The 26,870-nt window shown below is 46.1% G+C and overlaps 1 protein-coding gene across 5 annotated transcripts in view; it reads left to right on the top strand.

Moving 5' to 3' along the window:
- The window catches only part of HDAC5 (histone deacetylase 5), a 119,670-nt gene that overhangs the window by 28,725 nt on the left and 64,075 nt on the right, over positions 1–26,870 (top strand). For 3 of the 5 annotated variants that reach the window (XM_081837645.1, XM_081837643.1, XM_081837642.1), the window contains exons 1-2: positions 387–1,216; positions 26,499–26,770. In XM_081837645.1, coding sequence (XP_081693771.1) covers positions 1,066–1,216; positions 26,499–26,770 — 423 coding nt within the window. In that variant the 5' untranslated portion in view covers positions 387–1,065. Of the gene's footprint in view, positions 1–386; positions 1,217–26,498; positions 26,771–26,870 lie in introns of those variants that run through there. The other 2 variants (XM_081837644.1, XM_081837646.1) reach the window with 1 other exon arrangement.

Genomic DNA, 26,870 nt, shown 5'->3' with positions numbered 1-26,870 from the left:
ACAGTTGATGTAGGATTGCGGCCCTTAGCTTTCCTTTTTAAATCATGCCCCCCTCCCAAGGAACACACATTTGAAATCAATGGGCTTTAATGAACCGGCCAGGCTCCATCTGTAGGTAGACTGTGGCATCCACAACACAGAAGCGGCCATCCCACCCCCTTTTGTTCTTGCCTTGCTTCCCCTTCTCTTAGCTTGGCAGCTGGCACAGCCTTTCCTCCCCGGGGAATCTCTTCCACTGACCCCTGTGGTTGAAATGCAGCTTCTGATAGGCAGGCAGCTCCTCTTGCCTGAACCATCCCAGCTCCCAGAGAGCTTGGCTGGGTTTATTTATAGCTGGCTCCTCCTCTACGTTCTATTTCAGGTCACCCCCGGCAGAAGCCATCTCGCTTGGTGGCAGGGATGAGAAACAATCGCAAGAAGGGAGCCTTGCGTCTCACGAAAAGGGGCCTTTTGTGAGAGTGCCAAAGAGCCGTGGGCTCTCCTTTTTTGTTAGATCTCTCCTCTGCTAGAGACTAGATTCATTGTCCTGGTGTTTTGGGTTTTTCTTTTTCATGCCTGAGGAGATGTTGCTTCAACCCCTCCTTCCCTGGTGAATTGAGCCACACCTGAGATGTAAACCTTTTTATCCCCCCCCCCCCTTTGCATCTTTTTCGCCTCTGCCTCCTTCTGCATCTTCCGACTCTTCTCCCCTTTCCTTCTGGAGTTGAGAAAATAGTTCTATCCCTTCCACTTCTTTCCCCTGCAAGGAGATTTTCATCTGCAACTATTTTGTTTTCCTTCCCTGGTGGCTTTGATTTATTCTTGGGGGTTTTCCTCGCCACTGCCGCTGTTGCTGCAAACAATTTAACTTTTTTTCCCAAGAAGACGACGACGCTTCCACAAGGAGGACAGATGTGTGTGTGTTATTCGCGGCTGGCTTGAGAGGGGAGGGGATGTTGGATGGTTTGAGATGGCAATATAGCCTAAAAAGAGACACCTCCCCGAAGCCTTTGGTTGTGCAACGACGGATTGTTGTAAAGGGAAGCTGCAGTGGAATAACGGCAGTGTTTGCAATCACTCCTTGGCATGCTTCTTGTATCCTCGGTGTGGGGACTGCCAGAGATGTTGCAGACAATTTACGAAACTGAATCGTGTTTTTCTTCAGATGGAGTTTCTGGACACGAGCCATCGCTGGAACTCCTGTCACGGGCACAGATCCACGCCATACCTGTGGCAGGTGAGTACCGTGTAGAGTCTGTGAAATGGGCTTTAAGGGTAGTGATTTTTAAAGTACAGCAGTGAAGTGTGTTTGAGGTTTTGGTCTGGAACTTGGGACAATGGGACATAATGAAGTGGCTTATATGTTTAGTGCATTGGGGGGGGGGGGAGTGTCCCTGAACATCTGAGCCTCAGCAATGGGGTTTGGTTTTGTATAGAATCTGGTCCACGTGTGGCTGAGAGAAGAGCTGGACAAACCCCAGAGTCCTAGAATTCCCCCCATCTAGAGATAATGTAGTATTTGTCTAGCACTTGAGCCTAAAATAAGGAACGTTCATTCTTAAAAATGTGATGCTATCACTTAGGACTTCTCAATATGTTTGTACCCCCTGGCTATGGATTTTCCAGGTGAAATTAATTTTAGGTTTGTGGCGAGTACTTAATTTGAACCAGGGTTCAGTTCTAAATTGGTTTGTAAACACTAGGGTCCCACCATGGCAAAGTAGAGTGCCTCTGATCATGGGAAGAGTGTTCCTCTCATCACAGAAGAACCATGGTCAGTTTCCCCCCCCCCATATGAGAAAATTAGGATACCAGGTTTCCAGCACTTGAGGTCCAGCACTTATTTTTAAAGCAGTTAACCCCTTGAACTGTAGCTTGACAGGACCCAGAATTGTTTTTCAAAGTTACTGCTCATCCCGGAGCACATTAAATAATAAGAGTGCTCCATAGCATGTGCAGAGGGCATCTCCATTTGTTCAGGCTCAGCTTTATTATTCTGTTAAATAATCTGAATCAGCCTTTGCAGAATGCAAAATAGCGAAGGCTTGAATTTCAGAACCTGATCAACAGTTTGGGATTGGCGGGGCCCATTTTGATATTAAGTGGTAAAATAGATTCTTTTGTTGGTTCTGACTAAAAGTTATTTGGCCACCTCTTTGTAGCTAAAGTTTGCAGTATGTTCCTCTGGTTGGGATTGATTTGTAGGCTGGGGAGAGTCTAGTCTGTTTTCCTTCTGTATTCCTATAAAATAGAAATAGCAAAAGAAGCAACTAGGGGCTTCCAGCCTGTCATCTTTTAGCAGCAGCAGTGCACCTTGATGCATAGTGAACACATTGGGGTCCTGCGCTGAACCTTTTCTCTCACTTATCTCTTGCCCATAAGTCATATTCTGTCATCTGCTGGCATACTAGGGTTAGCCAACATGCATGTTTCTGCACATGGATTCTATTTGCTGGAAAGGAGTGAGAGTCTGTCTTACTCCAAAAAACGTTCCAGTTGTCTCAGAGCAAGGGAACAGCCACATTTCTGAGCTAAAGTGCATTTGTAAATAAATCCAGCTGAAGTGGGAAAGATGGAAATGCATTTCACACTAGGAAATCTGGGGTTATTAAATCACAGTTGAGCTGAGCCCTGTTCTGTGCAGTACTTAGCATCACAGTTAATCCTGGCTTGTTCCTATTTTATATGTTGTGCGACTCGCATGAACGTAAAAGGAAGTCCTGACCTCTGAAATTGCTCAGCACCATTAGAGCAATACCTGAATATTAATTCCAGGAACTGCTTTCTTCTTTTCCATAGTCTTTGGTCTGCAAATGTTATGAAGGGTGTTTGTGTTTGCTGGCACATTAACTGGGCTAGTCTCCTAAGTGAATGGCTTCTGGGGTGGGGTGGCTCTCCCCATCGCAACTTCAGTGCAAAAGGCTATATTGCAATACCACATCTAGAGTTTCAGTTGCAGCCCATTAGATTCAGGATTGTTCTCCAATCTTGGGCCTCAGGAACCAGCACATCTTAGAGGGTGATGTGGCATTTCATCCAGGTGCCTCAGACTTCTCAAAATGTGAAGCTGGTCTCATAGGAATTCGAACTATTTTCCCAGAGCTGTAAAAGGACATACACTCATAGGTCTTGATCCTTATCTCATTGTTGATTACCCAGTAAAAGTCTGGTGTGAGAACAGGTTGATATAATAAAAATACGGGGCATAATTCATTTCCCCATGTGCTCCTGGAGTCTTCCTTCTTCCTTCTCTTCCCTGCCAGCTCTTGACTGTAAAACGCAGTACCTGCCATGGGAGGCTGGTGATGACCTCAGTGGCGTAGTGTGGGGGGGTGCAGGGGGGGCCGGCCGCACCGGGCGTAACATCTGGGGGTTAGGGTTAGGGGGCGCAAATCCACGGGTTAGGGGGCGCAAATCCATGGGTTAGGCGGCGCAAATTACTTGCCTTGCCCCGGGTGCTGACAACCCACGCTACGCCACTGGATGACCTCTCCCATATATAGATGCAATGGGCACACACTCTTCGCCAACCAGGGCCACACGCTCAAGCTTCTTCTACTTGGAGCACAAGTAACTTGCATACGCATCTATGGTGTGGGGAGAAATGTCTAGGTTTCCATGTGGGATGTGCTCCTGAGCCTTCCAATAATAACATGTGTATTGCCAAGTGCTTGTCCCTAGCCAGTGGGAAGGAGTGGTCCTCCTTTGTGTGCGTTTGTGGTTTCGAGATACCTCCTTCCTCCTTCCTCTGTAATACGTGGCTCAGTCATTTGAAGCATCCAGAACTATTTATTCTGCAAGTATTTGCTGTGGCACAAATGCTTTCTGGTAGTGATGGACTGGTGTCTTGGTTTCATGAATCAAGGGGAGGTAGGGTCAAATGCTCCTTTGTGCGTTGGGATGGGGTTTGGATAATGACCCTTACGTTACTGTGCATAGGGGTTCCTGGAGGAAAAAGGCAAAAACAGAGTCTTTCTGAAGGAATGGAGGTTTTTTGTGCCTTCATTTGCAAACCCAGAAAGATGTCAGGGTGTGGAGAGCCTTGTGTCTGAATGAGGCTGTTGCAGTGAAATTATTTCTTGCAGATTTTATTTTTTAAAAGCTGGATGGACATCTGCTAACAATCCTTCTATGCCTAGCATATTGTTGGAGTTAAAACAATTTATTGGTTCTTGGGGCAGTGCTGCATATTGAGAAACTCCAGTGTGCTCACCACAAAGAAGTGTGTAAACAGATTTAAACATCTGTGCGTGTGCATCTAGGGAAATAGGTGTTCAAAGATATGTGCCTGGTTGACTTGTGCAATTTACGTGCTTGTTCTGGAACACATCAAGGTAACACTGGTACCTGTGCCGTAATCGTAGCCTGCTGAGTAGCTCAGCAAAGAAATGAGTTGCCTAGGGAAGTTATGTAATCTCCTGCCTTGGGAGATTTCTAGCTGTGGTCTACACATGCAGCAAAATGAGGTGGGAATGAGGTAGTAGAATGGACTGTACCACTTTAGACTACAGGTGGGAGAGCACATTTTTGTCGTGTACCCCTGCACAAACAACAACAGTCTTCAATTACTCCCTGCGCAACAGGAAGCATACCAGACTACACTACTTCCCTCAGTGTGTTAGGGTGTTATGTTTTTAATTAATCTGCAGGAATTTGTTTATTTTTCACATAGGGGAGCATGAAAAAATGCAACTCCTACCTGCAGTTAGAGCATTCTCTATCCCTTAAGTATTATATCACCTCATACTGCTGCATGCGTAGACCAGGCTGAAGTCTTGGAATCTATAACAGAAGTAGGAAAAGCTGGAACAGAAGGGAACTTGTCTGCTTTCTTTGTTGTAAAACATAAGCCAGGTTTGAGTCAGAGGTAGCAACTTTGTTGGGACAATTTGCTATTTCAAAGGTTGGAAGAAAGTTGTTGAATCTCACAGCTGACCATATGTTTGGAGTTTGTATGTGTGTGTAACCTTAACCAAACCTTGCACACTAATATCTGTTTTTATGTTTCTTTAGCTTTTGTGGATGGAGATTTTCAGGAAGCTGCGCCTTGGTTTTCGAAATGTGTTGGGAGTCGAACGGACTCCCAGAATGGATTAAATTCGAGAACCAAGGTACCACTGTAACTCCCACCATCCCTGACTATTGGCCGTGCTGGCTGGGGCTGATGGGAGTTGGAGTCCAGCTGCATCTGCAGGGCACTGTTTTGGCTACTCCTGCTTTAGGTACATAATGTTCTGCCACGGGATCTCTTTCATCTCTGTGTATCTGCAGAGAGTGTGATATTGCTAAGGCATCTATTCTGTGCAGTGCTATGGAGACCCAAGTGTCCATCTCTGTAACATTGGTTTGTGCTGATCTGGGAACAAGGGGGATGTTCCCAGATAAAAAAATCTAGAAAGGAAATCTAGATTGGGGACCCCTGCACCTATGCTAAATGTTCTCCAACAGTGGTCCCCAGCTTCATTTAGGTAGTCCACAATGTGTCTGTGGAGGAAGGTGGACAATACACCCTTTGCATTAATTACTCATATTGATCTTTAATTGTATTTTTACTGCTGCTTTTGTTTCTTGGAATGTATTATATTTTTATTGTACGTATTGTGTTGCCGTTTGAATTAAAATGGATTCAGATTGTAATACAACGAAATACAACATATAAGCAATAAAAGAAGCAATAAAAATACAATTAAAAATAATACAGCATCTAGCCCAGTGCACTGCAATTGCTACAAGAAGCAGAAAAATCATTAAGTGAGCCACCAAGACCCTATGCAATTTTCCAGTGGTCTGTGGGAGGAAAAGTTATGGAATCTCTGGCTTAGACAAAAGAGGGCTAAATAAGAAACATTGATAGTTTTCATTCAAAAGGATAATGGAAAGACCTGAGAGAATGATAGGCCATGTAATTAAATGAGGATAGGAGAAGAAACTACATGAGACTTTTAAACTGGAGGGAGGCACATGAAATGTTCTTGGGGGGGGGGGACTTATTTGGGAGAATGGAACTACACATTACCCTCAATCTCACGTCAGAAAAACTTGATGGCCCCTTAGTCTAAGGAACTGTCGTGTTTAACTCCTGTTAGTGGCAAAGAGCAATTATGATGATGCAACAGAGTGTAAGGAACAACTAGAATTTCCTGACTTGCTTTGTAAAATGCTGGACTGAATTTAACTGTATAAAGAGAGAGAGAGAGAGAGAGTGTGTCAGGGGCGGTGATGTCTGCAAATAGGAATTTCCATTCATCTTTCTTCCATTATAACAAAGCTAAAGAGGCCATCTGATGAGTCTTAATGAAGATTGGGGTCTAAACCAAGCACACGGAAATCAGTCTTCAGGATGTGTAAAGTAACTAGCGAAAACTGGCTGCCACCAAAATCTACTTTGTGCTTCTCCTTTGTCCATCTGCAAGTCTTGCTCCTCCTCTTGTTGAAACTGCCCCAGCCGCCTCCTTGCTATTTAATTAAACAATATCCCTCTCTCCCTCTGTTCAATACCAAGTGCGAAACACTGAGGATTTGGCTGTGATGTCTGAACTAGGTCATTACGCCTGTCCAACTATCTGGGCAGAGCAATCCTGTGCGCACATTATGCCAGGGTACGTTGCTGCCACGCCAACAGAACAGATGCCGTTTCCAGTTTGTGCTCAGCCTAGGAAGGAAAGAGGAAAGCACAACACCAGAAAGGATAGAGGCGGTGTGAAAACGACAGAGGCGGTGCCTCTGGAAACACAGCCACAGGCCTTCAGTCAGGGACTGCACTGGTGACAATGCCAACGTGCTACATGGGCATGGAGGCAACCAAGCAATACATGCCATTATGAGGGCTTGCACCGTCCCCTTCCCATGCCCACAATGCGCAAAGTGTGCAAGAACTAAGCAGCAGACAGAGGCATAGCCAAGGGAGGCCCGTGGCCCTGTCCCTCACACCAGTCACAAGCACCCTCAGGAGGTCTCTGGTTTGAATCCCTCTATGAACAAAACATTTTATCTCAGTGCAAGAGGGGCACAAAACAAGGCAGCAGCAACAAGTGAGAGAGCAAAGCTGACATGGACACATAAAGAATAATTTCCTTCTTAAATTGTGGTGCCCAGAACTGCTGATTTGAGTTCCTCTATAGCAGGCACGTCCAACTTCCAAGACACAGAGATCTACTCACAGTATAAAAAAACTGGCAGTGATCTACCCAACTCATTGCCCAGAGTTGAGCTTTTTTTGGGAATGGTTGCCCAGAGTTGTTGAGTTTCGATCACGATCCACCTGTGGGTCTCCATCAACAGGTTGCACATACCTACTCTATAGTATCCTTCGACAACATTTGCCGGAGATATATAGCCCCATGCCACACATCCCACCATTAAGATTTATGGTCTCCTTGTTTGTGGTTTATGGTCCTGGTGGCGGTGTGTTGATTTTGGGTGCTTAATGGAAGCAGCTTTTCCGCCCCCCTGATCCCACCCCCCTCATTTTGAAGTCAAAGGGAGAGAAATCATTGTGCCAATTTTTGGGCTGGTGTAGAGTTTCTCCATTGTTGGGAACATAGCTATGGATCAAAGGATAGGATACACAACACAAGTTGTGCACTCTTTTCCTCTGCTGTTCCACTACCCTTGCCCTGCTTTGACTGTTCTGTCAATGCTGGTATAGGATTGCACTCTGAGTCACTTTCACATTCTGTGTAGTGTGCTGCAGGAACAGCTGTTTGCTCTTAACCTTCAGGCTTTTCGTTGGATCTGTGATTCAGCTAGGAGGCTAGGTATTCTTCTTCTCCCCTCCCCAGTAGAGATTCTGACCCAAGGAAAACCAGAATCATGGTCAGAATAAATTAGGCAAATTATATAACTTTTGTGTTTGCTTGATTTCCATTAATTTGTTCTGCTTCCAAGATCCTGGCTAATTTTCAAAGTACATTTCATTTGCCAGCGACTGTTGGAAAGAGGGAAGTGATTGAAGGTTGAGACTACATGTTTTGAAGGGTGGTTTCAGGGAACAATGGCAAATGGAAGAAGGAAAAAGGGCCGAACAGACACCGAAACGCATGTGTATCTGTGTGTGCCCACAACACTCACACGTACACACAATTGCCAAAACAGCACTGACATTTTCACTCTGCTCCCTTGTGCTTTCTCAGCTTTTGCCGAGACAGTGTTTTTCCCCTTCAGTTATGACGTACAGAAACTTGTTTTTTTATACCAGCTAAGAAACATTCTAAAGCCATGAAGACTCTTAGGAGGCCTGTTTCTGAATGCTTAGACGCTGGAGTCTCAGATCAGTATCTCAGAACGTGTTTGCAATGCCATCATGGAAACACAGAATATATTCAGCCTCTGGTTAGAAATCTAAACAGCAGAGGCGAAAGTTTGGCTAGTGATTAAATAAATTAATTCTTGTACAGATTGATTCTCAGCGGCTAGCCTGGCAATTGCCTTTTATTTGCTGTTGAAACCATTTTCACACTATTTATGTATCCTGCTGTTATTATTTGAAACCTGTGTTCTAGGAGTGGTGAAATGCCTTTAACCCCCCCCCCAAATGCCTCATGCCTATGCTGGTTCCTCCAGACCAGGGATGGAAACCCCGTGGTCCTCCAGACATCTTTGGACTCTAACCTCCATCATCTGCACTGGTCAGTGTTCATGGGAGTTGTAGTCTAGCAACAACTAAAAGCCTGCAGGTACCTCATCTCTGCTCCTGACCGTTGTGGTCATCCATTGGCACTCTGAGCAAATGTGAATAGTTTATGATGAGAGCAACAGGGCGGGCGGGGATGTGTGTGTGGAATCTGTGTAAAAAAGCATGCTGGTCTAAGAATACCAGGGCGAGTATTTTTAGAGTAAAGGTTTAAGCTGCTTACTGTTGTCAGCCCGAATTCTAATTCATGTGAGTGCTGCGTTGGTGATTCTTCCATCTTGCTGTGATGCCAACTTTTTATGCATTGCTTGGGTAGGACCAGGAAAGCCAGAATCAGCCGGCGTAGTCATTTATTCAGTCACTAGCAAAACTTTGAAAAGATGTTTTGACTTATAATCTTTGGATCCGTGCAGTTCTGCATTTTCAAGGAACTATTGGGGCAGCAAAGGCGGCGGAAAAAGACTCCCCTTCTTAAGACAGCAAAGATAGGAATGGAAACACGAGGTTCTTGTTGAAATCTCAGAAGCTCGGTGTGGAAGGTAAGAACATAAGAAGAGCTTGCTGGATCAGGCCAATGGCCCATCTCATCAGGTATCCTCACAGTGGCCAACCAGATGCTTATGGGAGGCCCAGAAGCAGGACCCCTGAATCCAATATTGCTCTCGCCTCCTCTGTTTACCAGCCAGTGTGTCATGGTCTGGTTCACGGGCCCCAGCAGGGGCAAGATGGCAGGGTGGGAGCAGGAATGGGGCTGCAGAAGCCAGGAGTCAGGAAGCCAAGAGTCCGAGGGTCAGAAAGCAAGGAGTCACGAAGTCAGGGGTCCGAGGATCAAGAAGCAAGGAGTCAAGAAGTCAAGGGTTTGAGGATCAAGAACCAGGGAGTCAAGAAGCCGAGGTTCAAGGATCAGGAAGCAAGAAGCCAAACGCAGCAAGGCAGGAAGCGTGTTGCTGTGGCAAAGAGCCAAAGGGAAATGCTGACCTTATATCCGTTCCCAGCTCTTGCCACCAGGTGCTGTGAGTTACCAATCAGCCTCACCTGTGAGGCCGCGCCTTGCCTCTTCAGAACAAACTTAGGAAGGCCCCAGTCCTGCAAAGTCCTATTGGTCACAGGGCCTGGCTCCTGCATGCACACCTGACACAGGCATCTTCACTTGGTCGCAAGTGGTTGAAAGTCGGGAACAAAATGCGCCTGGCTTATTTCAAACACTGCTTCTATAGCAGGTTAACCTCTATAGGGGAACCTGTGAGGATTTGTCCTCCAGGAATATTCCTGGAAGTGTTTTTATTTCTATCAGTGTTCAATAGTTTTAAATGATTGTTTGTCTCCCTGCCCGCCCCATGTTTTTAGCTGCCCTTATTTTTATCTGTAAGTCACTTTGAGTTCCTGTCAGGGATAAAGGTGGGGTATAAATAAATATATAACAACAGTACATACATTGCATGCACAAAGTCACAGGTTCAGTTCCTGGCATATCCAGGTAGGACTGGGGAAGATTCCTTTCTGAAATCTCCGGATAGCTGCTGTCAGCAGCCAGAGTTCATGATGCCACCTATCCAACTATCCCCTTTCAGATCCCTCCTTAAAAGCCTCTATGAGGCCTTTGACTTAATTCCAACTGTAACCCAGCTTAAGCATGTGTATCTGTATTTGATCTCATTCATCCCTGGCTGCTGAGAAAGCTGCCTTACACTGGTGCCTACTGGGCTATTATTTTCAACCTTTCTATTTTTAAAACGTCGTTAACTTTTAAACCTTTTAATTATCTCAAGCTGCCGTGAGCTTTTATTGATTAGAGGGTTTTTAAAAAAATTTTTAAAGCTGTGCTATTCTTTTGCTTTATTACTCTATAAATATTGCAGTTGGGGTTTTTTTGCTCTTCTTGTAGATTGTCCTGGGAATTCCCATTGGCCATTGAAGGGTGGTCATGCAAGTTGGGTAAGAAACTGTCAGTGAGGGGGCCTGGAGAGGGCAGGTGAACAGGCATTAATGGGCAATAGGAGAAGCAGCTGAGCAAGGGGAGTCCTGAGACTGACAGTGGGTCCCCTGTTGGAGTGTTGGCCCTGGCAGGTGCACAGTGACGCGAGCGCCTGCAGCTGGTCTTGAAGGGCAGGGTATGCATTTTATAAATAAATAATTCCAGGTTAAGCTACAGCGGTACCTCTAGTTACGAACTTAATTCGTTCCGGAGGTCCGTTCTTAACCTGAAACTGTTCTTAAATAGAGGTCTGCTTTCACTAATGGGGCCTCTTGCTGCCACTGCGCCGCCGGCCCACGATTTACGTTCTCATCCTGGGACAAAGTTCTCAACTCGAGGTAACTCTTCCAGGTTAGCGGACTTTGTAACCTGAAGCGTTTTTAACCTGAGGCGTTTGTAACTCAAGGTACCACTGTATTTGCCCATGTACTCTCCACTCTGGATTAATAACAAAAAGGGATCAGTGGCCTGTGTCTAGTTCTGGGCACCACAATTTAAGAAGGAAATTGATAAGCTGGAACATGCGCAGAGGAGGGTGATGTAGATGATCAAGAGTCTGGAAACCAAGCCTTATGAAGAACGGCTGAGGGAATTGGGTATATTTAGCCTGGAAAAGAGGAGATATGATAGCCATCTTCAAGTCACTAAAGGACTGTCACATGGAGGATGGAGCTACCTTGTTTTCTCCTCCTCTGGAGGCTAGCACCAGAACCAATGGCTTCAAGTTACAAGAAATGTGATTCCAACTAAACACCAGGAAGAAATTGTAAGAGCTGTTTGACAGTGGAACGGACTCCCATCAGAGGTGGTGGGCTCTCCTTCCTTGGAGGTTTTTAAACATAGGTTAGATGGCCATTTGTCATGGATGCTTTAGCTGAGATTCCTGCATTGCAGGGGTTTGGACTAGAGGACCTTCAGGGTATCTTCCAACTCTGTCCCTTAACTGACCGGACAGTCATTTTCTGGGAATGCTCTGGCTTTGGGTTTCCTGCATCAGGCAAGGGATTGAACCAGATGACGTACAAGGCCCCTTCACATTCTCTGACCTTCTGCATGTTCCACAACTGAGCCATAGCCCCAGCCTCTTATTTTGTTTGCAAAACTCTGTAGATCACCACACGCACTCTTGGTTCTATGAAATAGGTAAATAATATTAGCAATAATTAAGAATTAAGTACATTTCTAAATGTGTCTGATGCAGATAGAATGATAGCCAGATTTCAGAGTGGGAGACAGTTTGGCATGCAAATTTCCCCAGGTCTTTTTTTTGCACTGGAGTTCTTGATAAGTAGCCTTTGTTAACTCTGGTTTAGGAGAATCCCCTGGTTCATTTTTTAACTAAGAGTCAACAGCAGTCAGATGTGATGATCAAACCAGACCAAGAAGGGCAGAATGAATTCACTTGAGTCAGCATATGGAGCTAATGATCCTGTGGCCTTCTCTCAATCTTTTGCTCCTGATTAATGTTGCTTCTGCACTTGGGTGGCTAAGTGATTCCATCTTTCTAGATGTTGTTGGGCTCCCAACCCCTGCCATCCCTGACCATAAGCCATGTCTGATGAGAGTTGGGAGTCCAACAACATCTGGAGGGCCAATGGTTGCTGTGTTAGAGCAAAAAAAACTTGGGGGAGGGACTGATTTGTAGTAAAGAAACAGAACAGAGGAGAAGGTGCCTAACCCTTTCTCCACCCACTGCTTTTCTGCCACGGTTCTTCCCCAGCAGGCCTATCCCCAAACTCAGGGGGTGTGAGTTTGTGAAGGTAAAAAAGCACCTAAAACTCTTACACTTTTCTGCATAGATGCCAAAGTTTCTAACCTTTATGGCTGGGGATATTAGTTACTCTGTATTTACACAAACAAAATATCACCATCGGAATCCAAAGCCTTGTGGAAGAGCCATAGCTCAGTGTTGGAGCAACATACTCTGCATAAAGGAGATTCCTGTTTAGTCCCTGACAAGCTCCGGTTAAAGGAACCTCAAGTGATGGAAAAGATACTTACTTGGGAGTCTAGAGAGCTTCTCTCAGTTTAGTGTAAACCATTGGTCTTCAGCTGGTGGGTCAGCATCCACTAGTGGATCACAACAGGAACATGGCCACCATGGTAAAAGATTAAGAAATGTGTCCTGAATGCAGTTTGGGATAAAAGTGCATCCTGGGTCAAAAGGCATTTGAAGATACCTGGTGTAGACAATAACCTGCTAGATGGATCAGTGTTCTGACCCAGGATTTCGCATCTTCATATGATCAAATTTTTGCACTGCTATAGGAAGGGGCAAAGAGCTCTGCAGGGCACTTGGGCCTTGACAGTGCTCCTTGGCTCCCAATTCACCAATATATATTTACAACAGCCTACCTATTAGCTGTTGAGCCAAATTCAAGGTTTTGTTGCTGGTATTTAAAGGCCCAAACAACTTGAATTGGTTGGGGGTGCTTAGTCTTCGCTCACCTGTTGATTCTCTCCTGCAAGGGTCCTTTCCTTGAGATGATTTGTAACCTGTCTTTTTCCTCCCAGGAACAAGATGTAAGCCTAATTACCAGGGGAAATGGGCTAAAAGAGGTACGTTGTGGGATGGGGAGGCAAGCGAGAGTTGTAGTTGCCACCCAGCGTCTACAGAGTTACCTGTAGTGGACCTTTGTGGAAAGCCTTGTGGAGCAGAGAGCTTTTTGGCCTTGCATACTTCTTCTACTATTTATTTAATTATTGCATTTCTATTCCACCTTTCTTCCAAGGAGCTCAAGGTGTGGCGTACTTGGTTCTTCCCTCTCTCCATGTTATCCTCACAACAGCCCTGTGACTTTGGTTAGGTTGGGACTTAGAGACTGAGCCAAGGTCACCTAGCGAGCTTCGTGGCTAAATGGGGATTTGAACCCTGGTCTCCCAGATCCTAGTCGTTGTTATTTATTTATGGATTCCGCCCCCCCCCCCCAAACTCACAGTATTTACTTAATTGGCATTAAGTCAATTATCCAACAAAGTCACACTCAAAGTAGACCTGGTGAAATCAAAGTCCAGTGTGTCTACTCTGAGCATGACTCCCACCCAATGATAATAATTGTTATTACTGAGATTTGGAATTGTTAATAGCTGTTCATTTAATATACAGTGGTGCCTCGCAAGATGAAATTAATCTGTTCCTCGAGTCTCTTCGTCTAGCGCTTTTTTCTTCTTGCGAAGCAAGCCCATTGACGGCTTAGCGGATTAGCGCTATTAGCGGCTTTTAGCGGCTTATCAGCTTAGCGGATAAGCAGATAAGCGGCTTAGCGGCTTAGAAAAAGGGGGGGGGAGGAAAAAAAAACCCGCAGGAACCCGCAAGACATTTTTGTCTTGCGAAGTAAGCCCATAGGAAATTCGTCTTGCGAAGCACCTCCAAAACGGAAAACCCTTTCGTCTAGCGGGTTTTCCGTCTTGCGAGGCGTTCGTCTTGCGGGGCACGACTGTATTGTGAGACACTTCAAGCACAGTATAGTGGGAAAGCAGCATACAAATAGGCTGATGGTGATGATAATTTGCAGAGAAGAATCAGCAGGTACTGAAAGCGGTAAGCCCCTTCTCCCTCACAAGCATCCTTAGTTAGGGTTGCCTGGTTAGGTGCATCCCAGATCCTGAGATTTGAGGGCCCAAACCTGAGACCTAGGGCTGGCCCCTGGTGATGTCACAGATGGAGGACCCTAGTGGCGTTTTGGAGGTTGGCTATGTAGATTGAGGTTAATTGGGAATGGGGAGAAAGGCAGACTGGATGCACAATCATTATTATTACAGTGGTACCTTGGTTCTTGACCTCAATCCATTCTAGAAATCCGTTTGACTTCCAAAATGTTGGAAAACCAAGGCGCAGCTTCTGATTGGCTGATTGACCCTGGAAACAATGCCAAAAGGTTGGAAAACCAAGGCTCAGCTTCTGATTGGCTGATTGACCCTGGAAACAATGCCAACAGCTGAAACGAACGTTCGGCTTCCAAAAAACGTTCGCAAACCGGAACACTTCTGGGTTTGCGATGTTTGGGAGCCGATTTGTTTGTCAACTAAGCCATTCGGGAACCAAGGTACCACTGTATTATTATTATTATTGACTCACCCACCTGGAGATTCAAGCCCATCACCTGGAGGGAACCAGGGAAACCTGGAGACTTTGGGTTAGACCCAGAGGTCTGGCACCCCTACCCTGAACCCTGCATTTATATTACTTTGACAGGTGCCTGTTTGTGAGCGAGCCTTTCCAGAAGTAAGACATAATTTGACACTTAAGCTCTTTCTCCTCTTTCTTGAGTCACTGCAAACTCTTATTATGTTAAGGAAAAGTTGGTTGGTGGGGTGGGGAAAGAACATGTAGTCCCTTAGCCTGTTGCAAATTAATTGCTTGCAACACAAGCCTGGCTTTTCCCCTTGCTATCAATTAAAACCACAGGAGCCTGCTTGTGAGGGTTTCCTATCTACGCAAATCTCTCTCCAAAGAGACCAATAAGTCTGTCCTTTGCAAGCACCGCTGGCTTCCCTCAAGGGGGCAAGCTTGGGAGAGAGAGCATTTATGCTACCATTTTTGTGTCTTCATGGCTTCCTCCTCTGGAGCAAATTACAGACTAAGCTTCATTCGCATTTAACAAATGTTCCTGATGGCCCTTTCTCTCTTCTCCCTTGTGTCGGATAAGGGATGGGAAGAAAATAATGTTTACTCCTTCCCCTTCTACCCGGTTTCCCTTAAAATCTCTGGCTTTCCAATGTTCTAGGCTTACCTTGCAAACACAAATGGAACCTGCAAGGGGTGGTAAAACCAGCTTGCATTCCTTCCTTCGCTTCCTTCCTGTTTCTTCACTAATGCAAATGACCCCTTTCTTGGGATGCTTTCCAAGACAGAGCATCTATTCCTATGCCTGCCGTATAATGTGTAGTTTGCCCCTGGTTGCACCATCCCTCTCATTTGTTAGAGCTTGGTGCTGATAACACCAAGGTAGCAGGTTCAATTCCTGTATGGGACGGCTGCGTATTCCTGCAGCTGTAGGGGCAAAGTAGATAGTGGAATAAGGGTGAAACGCCCTTCTCTTGCCTATCAGTTTTCTGCTTGAAATCACGCCTTCCCCAGTGCTGCTTTGCAAAGGTGAACCAGCAGCTGGGCTTTGAAGACATTCAGCGAAAGCAGAACATGTTGTTTCTTGCAAGAAGGGAAGGCAAAACCTGGGATTTTAGCACATTGTGGGTCAGTGTCTGTGTGCCTTCCTCTTTGCTTGAGCCTGGATAAACGGAAAGAAATATTTTGGAGTGGAGTGGAGCTAGGGAGGACCCACCGAAGGCAAGTTTGGAGTGAAGCCCGTAGAAGAGCTATAAATACATCGAGTGTTTGTGGTGACGACAACCATAAACCTCAGCAGCTAAACCAGAATTTGGCAAAGGCTATTGGCTGAGGAATTTCGAGGTGGGTTATAAAACTCCTGAAAATAGATTCTGAGCAGGATGGAGCTCTTCCACACAATCTGGGTTTGCCAGCAAGGAATCTTGTCCTCCCATCTCGTTTGTGTGGTATGAAGGAAAGATGTAAATATCAAATGCGCACTGTATGAAGTATTGGATTCAGCCCTCAGAAATCACGAAAGCACTGTACATGTCTTCATTTTGGGTGGGGTAGTGTCAGGAAGAGAAAGACAAATAAAGCAAAGAGAATTGGGTGCAGGGGGTGAAATTATGACAGTGGGCACAGAGAAAAGAGGCAGGAGACAAATACGGTCTCCAAATGAAGATGCAAATTTCCTTTGGTGTCTGAAATTGCATCATGCGCCCCACTTTTCCTGTGTTTCCTTTGAGCAACAAAGGGGCTTGGTGGCACTTTGAAGACTAACAAATTTCCTGTGCCATAAGCTTCCCTAAGCCAGAGGTCATGCCTCTGATAAAGCACGCTTTGGCCTACAAAAGTTTAAAAACCTAACAAATTCCTGGTGGCAGAAGGTCCCGCCAAACTCTTTTTTTACTACGCTTCTGGGTTTCTCCCCTGCACTCCTTTTTAATGTTTTCTGGAAAGAGAGGGGATGGGTTGTATGTGTTGAGGGGAGGACACAAAGGCTAAGGTTCATGAGGCGTGGGAATGAGGGGCAAGGACTATGGTTTATTTTTAGATTAGTTATACAATTTTACGGCTGTCTAATCTCTTTTGGGGACACGGGTGGCGTTGTGGGTTAAACCACAGAGCCTAGGACTTGCCGATCAGAAGGTCAGCGGTTCGAATCCCCACGACAGGGTGAGCTCCTGTTGTTCGGTCCCTGCTCCTGCCAACCTAGCAGTTCGAAAGCACGTCAAAGTGCAAGTAGATAAATAGGTACCGCTCCGGCGGGAAGGTAAACGGCGTTTCCGTGTGCTGTTCTGGTTCGCCAGAGGCGGCTTAGTCATGCTGGCCACATGACCTGGAAGCTGTACACCGGCTCCCTCGGCCAATAAAGTGAGATGAACGCCGCAACCCCAGAGTTGGTCACGGCTGGACCTAATGGTCAGGGGTCCCTTTACCTTTAATCTCTTTTGAGGGGTGGGGTGGCGGGACTTGGGGGTAGAGGGACTCAGTCGGTAGAGCATGAGACTTCTAATCTCAAGGTCGTAAGTTCGAGCCCCACCTTGGGTGAAAAATTCCTGCATTGTATGGGGGTTGGACTAAAGGATCCATACGGTCCCTTCCAACTCTACAGTTCTATGACTCTAGTGGCAGCTTCCATGGCTGAGCATGGAAGCTGCTGTTACTGGGCTTATAACCCTCAAGGGTCTGTTGCTCTCGTTACTGTTAAGGAACTGAATCAGATTAGCAGAAAATTGGCATATTATTATTTTTTTAAAGGGGATATTTTGAAACAGGCAAAAATGACTACCAGAACTGGATTGGACTTGGCCCTGCAATATCCAGTAAGTGGCTTGAGGGCGGCAGGGGAAGGACCAATCAGGTTTGTTTCTTGGTCAGTCTCTCTAGTGTGGACAGAACGTTTGGAACCAGCTATGTACATGGAGAGAAATATGAAACTCCCATTGTTATGATGGGCAGAGTGCACATGGAGGGTAGCGTTATATGCTGCAGTCTCTCTCTCTCTCTCTCTCTCTCTCTCTCTCTCTCTCTCTCTCTCGCGCTCTCTCTCTCTCTGTGTGTGTGTGTGTGTGTGTGTGTGTGTACTGCATCTCTGTGTGCTCTCTGCACACATGCATATACAGTGGTACCTCGGGTTAAGAACTTAATTCATTCTGGAGGTCCGTTCTTAACCTGAAACTGTTCTTAACCTGAAGCACCACTTTAGCTAATGGGGCCTCCCGCTGCTGCCGCACCACCGGAGCACGATTTCTGTTCTCATCCTGAAGCAAAGTTCTTAACCCCAGGTACTATTTTTGAGTTAGTGGAGTCTGTAACCTGAAGCGTCTGTAACCTGAAGCGTCTGTAACCCGAGGTACCACTGTAGTGTCTTGCAGAATATAATGTCCTGTGCAGGAGGGTTGGAACAGGTGTGTGGATAACTCCCAATCTCTAGCCTCAGTCCACTGTTGAAACTTTTGTTCCGACCTTGGGATGCTCACACAGAACTGCCTACAACATTTCAGTTTGTACTGTGCAGCAGCCACAGCTGAGAGTTCCCAGCCTGCTGATTAAGAGGAGAGAGAGAGAGAGAGAGAGCGCGCCTTCGTCAACACTTTGTCAGTCAGACCTGACCCCACCCCCTTAAATTTTTTTCGAATTCAAGTAATTAATCCCATTTAAAACTCATGTTTGTTTTCACTCAGGGTTGCTTTGTAAAACAGAAAACCCTAAAAACTTTTACTACCCCAGGCTTGCAAACAAGACTGCTGCGCCCTATTTGTTTTGAATCTAATTTATGGAGGGTTTAATTAAAGTTGATGAATGGGGTCATTAATTAAAGTGGACCTGATTTTCCAGCAACTTTGGGGTGGGCATTTCATTGGTGTAAAATCAATTGAAAAGGAATGGTTGGTTTTGGGGTGGGGTGCAAATTAATTGAACAATTATTTGGAGTGATTTGGAAAACTTATTTGAAATGTGTTTGTGGATGGGGTGTGTGTGTTATTGGTTTGTTTTTGTTTTATCATGTGTTTTGTATTCTCATTTTGTATTTTTCTGTTGTGAACTGCCCTGGGATATTTGATATATAAATTAAATAATCAAACAACTGTTTTCATTCTGTAAAATGTAAATACATTGGAGTTAAGTACAGAATTTCTAAATATGTGCCTATACGTATACAATAACATAAGCAAAGTTTATGCAGATTAGTATTTCTTTTGTTCTCTCTTTCAGTAGTGCATATCCTCTTTTTCTTAGTAGCGTGCAAGTCGCCTTCTTCATTTAATACTGGCATTTTTCTTCTCCAGTGATTAGATTAATAAGAGTGGAAGTAGAGAGAAAGTACCTGCCTGCCACATTTTTGGAAAAACCACTGATTGGAAATCCAATTTGGATAATCATTGGTGTGCGCACAAACACAAGTCCTAGTCCTGCAAGTAGGGTGCCCAGTTAAGCATATTCTAATTTATATGTATATATGCAAATATAATTTTTTAAAATACTATAATTTATATAGAAATATACACATTCCATTAAGGACTGAACATGTTCAGGAGGTATGGAATGTTAAAGATAAACATCTGAATTTTTTTAAAAATGCAAGTTTCTATTCCTCCTGGAATATCTTGAAAATTTCATAAATGAAAATAAGGACCTTCCCAACAAGTATAACTGCTTGAGCCTCCTCCTACCCCAATTCCAGATTGTGGAAGGTTCTGTTATGCTGTATTTATTCTGCCATAGCCTATAATAGGCTATCCTGCAATGGCTTAATTGTTTTTAAAAACTAAAGGGTATTTAATAAAATGCTTGGCCTCTGAATAGATTTGGGTCGTATTACACAATAGTGCTATTCACATACATTCAGCAGCATTTTGCTATTTGGATATGTGGTTATGGGAAGGATGAAAGTGAAGAACTAGCAAAAAGAAAGAAAGAAAGATTTGGCCACAACCTTATTCTGAAATGGTATAAATGCATAGAAGATGTTTATTCATTTTGTTTGCATTGCAGTTGTCCTTTTTTTTTATCTCAAGCGTGCACAAAATGAAACAACAACAACAACAATACTGTTGCAATGCATTCCAGAGTATATTTCTTTCTCGGGGCACTCAAAAAAACCACAATTATGTTCTCTACAGTACTCTGTAAGAGAACTACAGTTCCCAGCACCCCTGAGAAACTGCAGTTCCCAGGATTCTTTGGGGGGAAGCCATGGCTTTTAAATCAGTCCTAGAGTGCTTTAAATGTATGGTATGGATATGATGGGACACGGGTGGCACTGTGGGTTAAACCACAGAGCCTAGGACTTGCCGATCAGAAGGTCGGTGGTTCGAATCCCTGCGACGGGGTGAGCTCCCGTTGCTCGGTCCCTGCTCCTGCCAACCTAGCAGTTCGAAATCATGTCAAAGTGCACGTAGATAAATAGGTACCGCTCCAGCGGGAAGGTAAACAGCGTTTCTGTGCGCTGCTCTGGTTCGCCAGAAGCGGCTTAGTCATGCTGGCCACATGACCCGGAAGCTGTACGCCGGCTCCCTCGGCCAATAAAGTGAGATGAGCGCCGCAACCCCAGAGTCGGTCACGACTGGACCTAATGGTCCGGGGTCTCTTTACCTTTACCTATGGATATGACATGCATCCAGTTATGCGATAGGAATGGAAGGGCATCCTGCAAACACCCCAGATACATTTTTCTTCACTTTGCATCAGTTGTCGGAAGCCAAGCTTTGCTTTCTCCAGTGGCTTGGCTCTTTTGCTCTGCAGTGTGTTGGTACGGCACATCTTATTTACTCCTGATCTTTTTGCTTGTGGCCCGGATTTCGTGGATTTGATGGAGCGAACGTGTAAACTGAACACAGGCCCCAAGAACGGTACAGAGGAGGAACATGCAGTGGTTTTCGTTTTGGAATCTAAAACAGGATCATACCTGACCAGTGCATGGGTGCGAGAGTGGGGTCCCAGCACACACCCCACCCCACTCCTGATGCTACTCTGAGATTCCTGAATGAAGGGACAGTGACACAAATGTGTGTGTGTCAGAGAGAGAGAGAGATTGGTGACCCTAAAAACCCCTTCTGCCTCTTTGCTTAGATGGTCAGCAGCACATTCAGCTTCAGTCAAAGACTGCAGACATCTGTCTTGCCGCCTTGCCGCCTGTCTGCATCGCAGTAGCACACGCTACAGCAAATCAGGGTTTTTTGGAGGGGGGGGCAGCGGTGAAGAGAGAGGCTGCATTAGTATTCAGGGCGCCCGTCTCTCCCATCCATCCCCTGAATCATCCTTCCCCGTCCCACGCCGCCCCCAACTTCCTGTTTGGATTAAGAACAGGTTGTTCATTCAGCTGTGCAGGGCCCCTCACTCGCATACAAATGACACTGCGTCTAAGAGGCAGTTACTCACAACTGCAGAGGGTTCATTCAGCAAAGGCACCTGCTTCAATCCTGGAATGGGTAGGATTGACCGTGGAGCTGTTTAGGGCTTGGGGGGAAGAGGAAGGAGAGGGAGAAGAGAGCAAGGAGCAGTTCTGATGTGTTGTTCTCTTCCTACACCACCTTCCTTCTCTCCTCTCTCCCCCGCACAAGATTTCAGATGTCGCCCTTTCAAGGTCTTTCTATCTCGTTCCTCTATGCGGTTTATCCTGCTAGGAATGCAAGTGGACTCGGAGGCTGCAATAAATGAGGAGAGATGCACAAACGTTAGAACATTTGGGGGTTGTCTCCCGCCCCTCTACACACACACACACACACACACACACACACACACCCCGGGCTTCAACCTGAAGAAGCTTTGGTAAGGCAGAGCAGTCTCAGAATTGTGCATGTCTGCAGGGAGCTCATTTCAGCCGGAAGCCACTTCAACTTCAGCTCTGAGCCGGATTTTGCACATCAACCTAGGAGAATGTTAAGTACAGTGGTACCTTGGTTCTCAAACTTAATCTGTTCCAGAAGTCCGTTCCAAAACCAAAGCGTTCCAAAACCAAGACACGCTTTCCCATAGAAAGTAAGGTAAAATGGATTAATCCATTCCAGACTTTTAAAAACAACCCCCAAAACAGCAATTTAACATGAATTCTACTATCTAACAAGACCATTGATCCATAAAGTGAAAGCAATAAACAATGTTCTGCAGTCACACAATCAGTCAGTAGCTGAACTAGGTTACACACAGTCACACAAAAAAAGTCACAAAAATGCAAATTAAATAGCAAAAACAGACAGACCTCAGCATAACACTCAAAACGGAAGTGTGGCCCTCAAATTGGAAGCGTAACACTCAAAACGGAGCATGTTCGGCTTCTGAAAAAAGTTTGCAAACTGGAACACTTATTTCCGGGTTTGCAGTGTTTGGGTTCCAAGTCGTTTGAGTACCAAGGCATTTGAGAACCAAGGTACCACTGTAATAATAAAGAAGAGTTCCTCAGAGAATGTACAGAGTGTTATGTCCCCCCCCCCAATTAGAGTCTGTGACTTCTAGGCTGGTTGCAAGATGTGGTTGGTCATTAGTGAATAAAAGATACTCTGTGCATGTTCCGAGGTATTTCTGCTTCTTCTTTCTTCAATACTTTCAGTATTATTATTTTTTTATAGTTGAGGCCTGGCTCAAATTAAGTCTTGGCTTAATGCTTTCTGAGCACAACTCACAGAGCTTTTAATATACTGGACCACAACAAAGGCGAGCTTGAAAAGAAATGTGTTGGCCACACCTGGAGGGAAAGCTTAGCCTTTCCTCCAGGCCAGGTTTCTAAATATTTGACTTTAATGTGCAGAGTGGTGGAAAAGGTCATCTGAATGACCATTGACTCAAGAAAACATTGCAAGACAGGGCCTGCCATTGCCACAGCAGAGCCTGGATAAGGAGATAAAGACCATTGATTTTTGCGTCAAATTATCTTGCCTGAACTGGGTCATCGGAGTGTTTTACGCATGGGGCTCATGCTGAAAGTCACAGTGTCAACACAGTCACTAGGGCCAGCTGATAGAGGGCTTGTCAGTGTGTTGTTCTGCAAAAGTTCCTGGACATAGGTCACTCTTTTATCCACACACCCCTCTTTTCCCGTCCCTCCTTTTTATCTTGCTAATCCACCACATGAAATCTTATTGGGGGCATGTTTCTAGCCTTGTTTACTGGCTTCCTGCAAACTTCGATTTCCCTACACACACACACACACACACACACACACACACACACGTGCACACCTGTTTTCTCCCACTCTTAGCACAGAACTTAATTTCAGAGGAGGATAGACCAAGGGACTGTCGAGTCCAATCCACTTGCTGTGGGGCAAAAATCGCAGGTCTTGCACACTTCAGACCACCTTGTTGCTCCCCACAGCCAGAGCTTGCCTTGGCTTACTGTAACCAGGAAACAGAACAAATAGCAAAAAGTGACGGGTGTAAGCAAGCCAGCTATACACTTGCATTAGTAGAGAGACCCAAAAGCTTTGGATCAGCTTTGAGAGATGTGGAATAAAAGCAAAGAGAGTGTATGTTGTGTAATGCTGTGCCTTTTGTTGTTGTTGTTGTTGTTGCAAGCTTGCAGTGTCCAGGGGTGGTTCATAAGAATGTAAGAAAGAGCCCTGCTGGATTGGCCAGCAATCCAATCCTGTTCTCACAGTGGCCAACCAGATGCCGGTGGGGGAGACACAAACAGGACTCTTCCCTCCTGTGTTCCCCTTGTGTACATACGAGCTCATATTGCAGCAGGAGCCCTTGAAGGAAGACACTTACCAGAATGCATTGGGCTTTTGAACATTTCTACTCTTCAGGAACAAACCTTCTAATTCAGTATCAAGTTGGGGCGTACTGCTTCCCCCCCCTGTTTCGTAAGTTTGGTGCTGTACCCGCCTCCCCGTCTTCACCCCCCATCCCGTTTTCTATTTTGCTTTGCAGGCTTGGTTCAGGATCTAAATAAATGCTAAATAAATGTGAGAACAAGCATTCATTAATCCCCAGGTTTCCTTTTCTTCCACCCCTCTTTCCCCCATGCTGCCTTTCTCACCTCTCGGTTGACTGCCACTCTTTCTTCCTCCCCCTCCTTTCTGCGAGCAGCTGTTGTTTGGCTTCCTCTATATTTAGTCCCTGACTTCTTTGTCGTCTTTTGTGGCTTTTCCCCCTCCCCTCCTCCCCACCCTCCTGTTTATAATTATGACAGAACCCCAGAAAAGGAGGAGGAGGCGGGTTTTGCTTGGTGAAATGGTTCGTCAGCTGCTTGTTGCAGAAGCTCCTTACTTATTCTTGCTGCAGTGCCCGTTTCTTGCTCTGTTCTTCTGGGGAGGGTGAAATGGCTTGCGGGGGGGGCGGGGCGGGGAGTGTATGAATGTCATAATCGGAGGTGGGTCTGGGGCCCCATGTCATGTACGCGCGCACACGCACAAGCACGCACGTGTGACTTCATATTAAAAAGAAATAAACAGCGCATGCTTTTTTACAACAGCCTGGAATGGAAGTGGAGCGGAGGGTACGCATCTGATGAGTCACGAAAGGCCTTGTTCATTCACAGTGTGCCAAAAAAACGGCTGCGGGTGACTCAGATCTGGTGCCTGGGACAGAAGAATGGTGGCGGCAGCGATGGTGATTTGGGGGGAGGGTGGAAAGGCCTGCGCAAGATTGGAAAATGCCACAGAGGTGCTGCTTTGTGATGGTACTTCTCCCCCCCCCAAAAAAAAGGAAGGGTAAAGAAAGAGGTACTGAGGCCTAAGATCTGTACCATCTGTTTGGAAAGCCTTTATCCCAGATGATTGCGGGCTTGCTGTGATGGAAGGGTGCTTTGCATATGCCCAGTGGCACACTTTGGTTCACAGTCCTGCAGGGCTGAATCACAGCCCTGGGGACTAGCTTCTAAGGATAAGCTTCAGTGTACCCTGGCTGAAATACAGACGTATGCATGCCAGAGTAGTCCCAGATTTGAAAACAAGCACTGCTGCGTGGTGCCTCTGTTTAATTGTGCACAGAGCGTGTGATTCCTGAAGTTGATGCATTCTGGGGGCCTCAGCGGTGCTGGTCTCTGACATTCCACATAATTTGAGGTGGTTGAGTGCAGGCTGCACTCTCCACATGGATGGCATCCCATCATCCCCCCAGGATACTTCCTTGCCAGTAGTGCCCTGTGGGGTTCAGATGTGGCTGGCCTGTGGGCACACGCTAGCTTTTGAAAGCTTCCTCCTGCAATGTTACCCCCAGTCACCTGGGACTTCCTTCTCCTCCTCTGTAGTGGTTCTTCAGCTGATAAAGGTCTGGTGTAGTGGTTAAGAGCAGTGGACTCGTAATCTGGTGAACCGGGTTCGCTTCCCCACTCCTCCACATGCAGCTGCTGGGTGACCTTGGGCTGGTCACACTTCTCTGAAGTCTCTCAGTCTCACTCACCTCACAGAGTGTTTGTTGTGGGGGAGGAAGGGAAAGGAGATTGTTAGCCGCTTTGAGACTCCTTAGGGTAGTGATAAAGCGGGATATCAAATCCAAACTCTTCTTCTTCTGTGCAGGCAGATGCACGGCCTTGGCAGTCTTAGTTGATGTTTGAATGGACTAAGGCAGTTCAGGTGCAGCAGCTGAAACAGGAGCATACCCTGGCTTTGGATGGGCCAGGTGCCTAAAGGCCATGGCAGTGCTTTGCTTTAAAAAGGAATATGCTGGTAGAGATGTCTGTGGTGAAGGCCCCACAGTGTCCTAGCTTGCTTCTGTCCGATGTTTCTAAGCCAAGAAACACCTCTTCTTGACCTGAGCAGTGGCAGCAGAAGTAACCAGGAGGAAAACTCCTGCTGTCCTGCCATTAGAGCTCCACTCAAGCAGAAAAAGCAAGAGAGTTTCCAAAATCTGGTTTACCAGATTTAGGAGTAAATAGTGCACCAGCAGTCCTCCAACCTGGTGCCCTCCAGAAGTTCTGAACTACAACTCACAGCATGGCCAGTGGTTCCATGGCAGTCTGGAAACTTGAACAAGAGCTCTTGATGTTGTTTTGTTGTTGTTGTTTAGTCATTTAGTCGTGTTGTTGTTGTTTAGTCATTTAGTCGTGACCCCATGGACCAGAGCACGCCAGGCACTCCTATCTTCCACTGCCTCCCGCAGTTTGGTCAAACTCATGCTGGTAGCTTCGAGAACACTGTCCAACCATCTTGTCCTCTGTCATCCCCTTCTCCTTGTGCTCTCTATCTTTCCCAGCATCAGGGTCTTTTCCAGGGAGTCTTCTCTTCTCATGAGGTCGCCAAAGTATTGGAGCCTCAGCTTCAGGATCTGTCCTTCCAGTGAGCGCTCAGGGCTGATTTCCTTAAGAATGGAGAGGTTTGATCTTCCTGCAGTCCATGGGACTCTCAAGAGTCCATGCTTGAATGCAATGCTACAGGCATTATGTTTATTAGAACTTTTCACACAACTAGAGCAGCCTAGATCACTGGTCTCCAGCTGACCGTGGGGATGGGGGACCCCCAGTGGGTTGTGGCCTAATCTGAGGTGGGTTGCGACAGGAGCACTACCACCAGCAGTAGTGTTTTTTCTGGGGGGTACTCAAGGGCACACAGTACTGGCACCATTTCCCCCCTAAAGAAAAGCACCGATTACCACCATGTGAACATTCAGGATAAACAATTTAAGAAATGGGTCACCAAATGCATGCTTTGGTTAAAAGTGGGTTCTAGGTCTGAACAGGCTGGAGATACCTGGCCTAGATCATGACAGCTGGCAAATCATTTTTTAGCTTCCGGAGTGCATGAAATGGTTGGGCAGACTGCGTGTATCTGGTTGGACAGAAACGGCCTCTATTTGCTCCCTTAAAAAAGCAACACACACACTGCCGCTGCTGCCACCCCATGATCTCAGCCCCCATTGTTGTGTAGAGATTGCACCGCTGCAGCCATTGTCCATCTTCTCTCTCTTTCTCATCCCCAGCTGTGGACTTGAAACCGGTACTTCCTGTGGTGATGCAGAGCTCTTGCAACAGCAGCAGCAGCAGCAGCACCAGCCCGGTTGACTTGCGGATGGATGCCCGGCCCAGCTTGCCCGCTGTGGACCCAGCCGTCCGGGAGCAGCAGCTGCAGCAGGAACTGCTGGCCCTGAAACAGCAGCAACATTTGCAGAAGCAGCTGCTCTTTGCAGAGTTTCAGAAGCAGCACGAGCACCTCACGCGGCAGCACGAAGTCCAGTTGCAGAAGCACCTCAAGGTAATCTGGAGGTGAACCCGGGAAGATTCTCGGCCACGTAGTCCGTACGCCTCGCTCAGCGCCACCCATTCTGACTGGGAGCATCTCTCCCGGGCCCTCA

The sequence above is a fragment of the Podarcis erhardii genome (assembly GCF_964252035.2).
Source record: "Podarcis erhardii genome assembly, chromosome: 13".
Taxonomy (NCBI): domain Eukaryota; kingdom Metazoa; phylum Chordata; class Lepidosauria; order Squamata; family Lacertidae; genus Podarcis; species Podarcis erhardii.
Note: the sequence above shows the minus strand (reverse complement) of the source record. Positions and strands in the feature narration are given on the sequence as shown.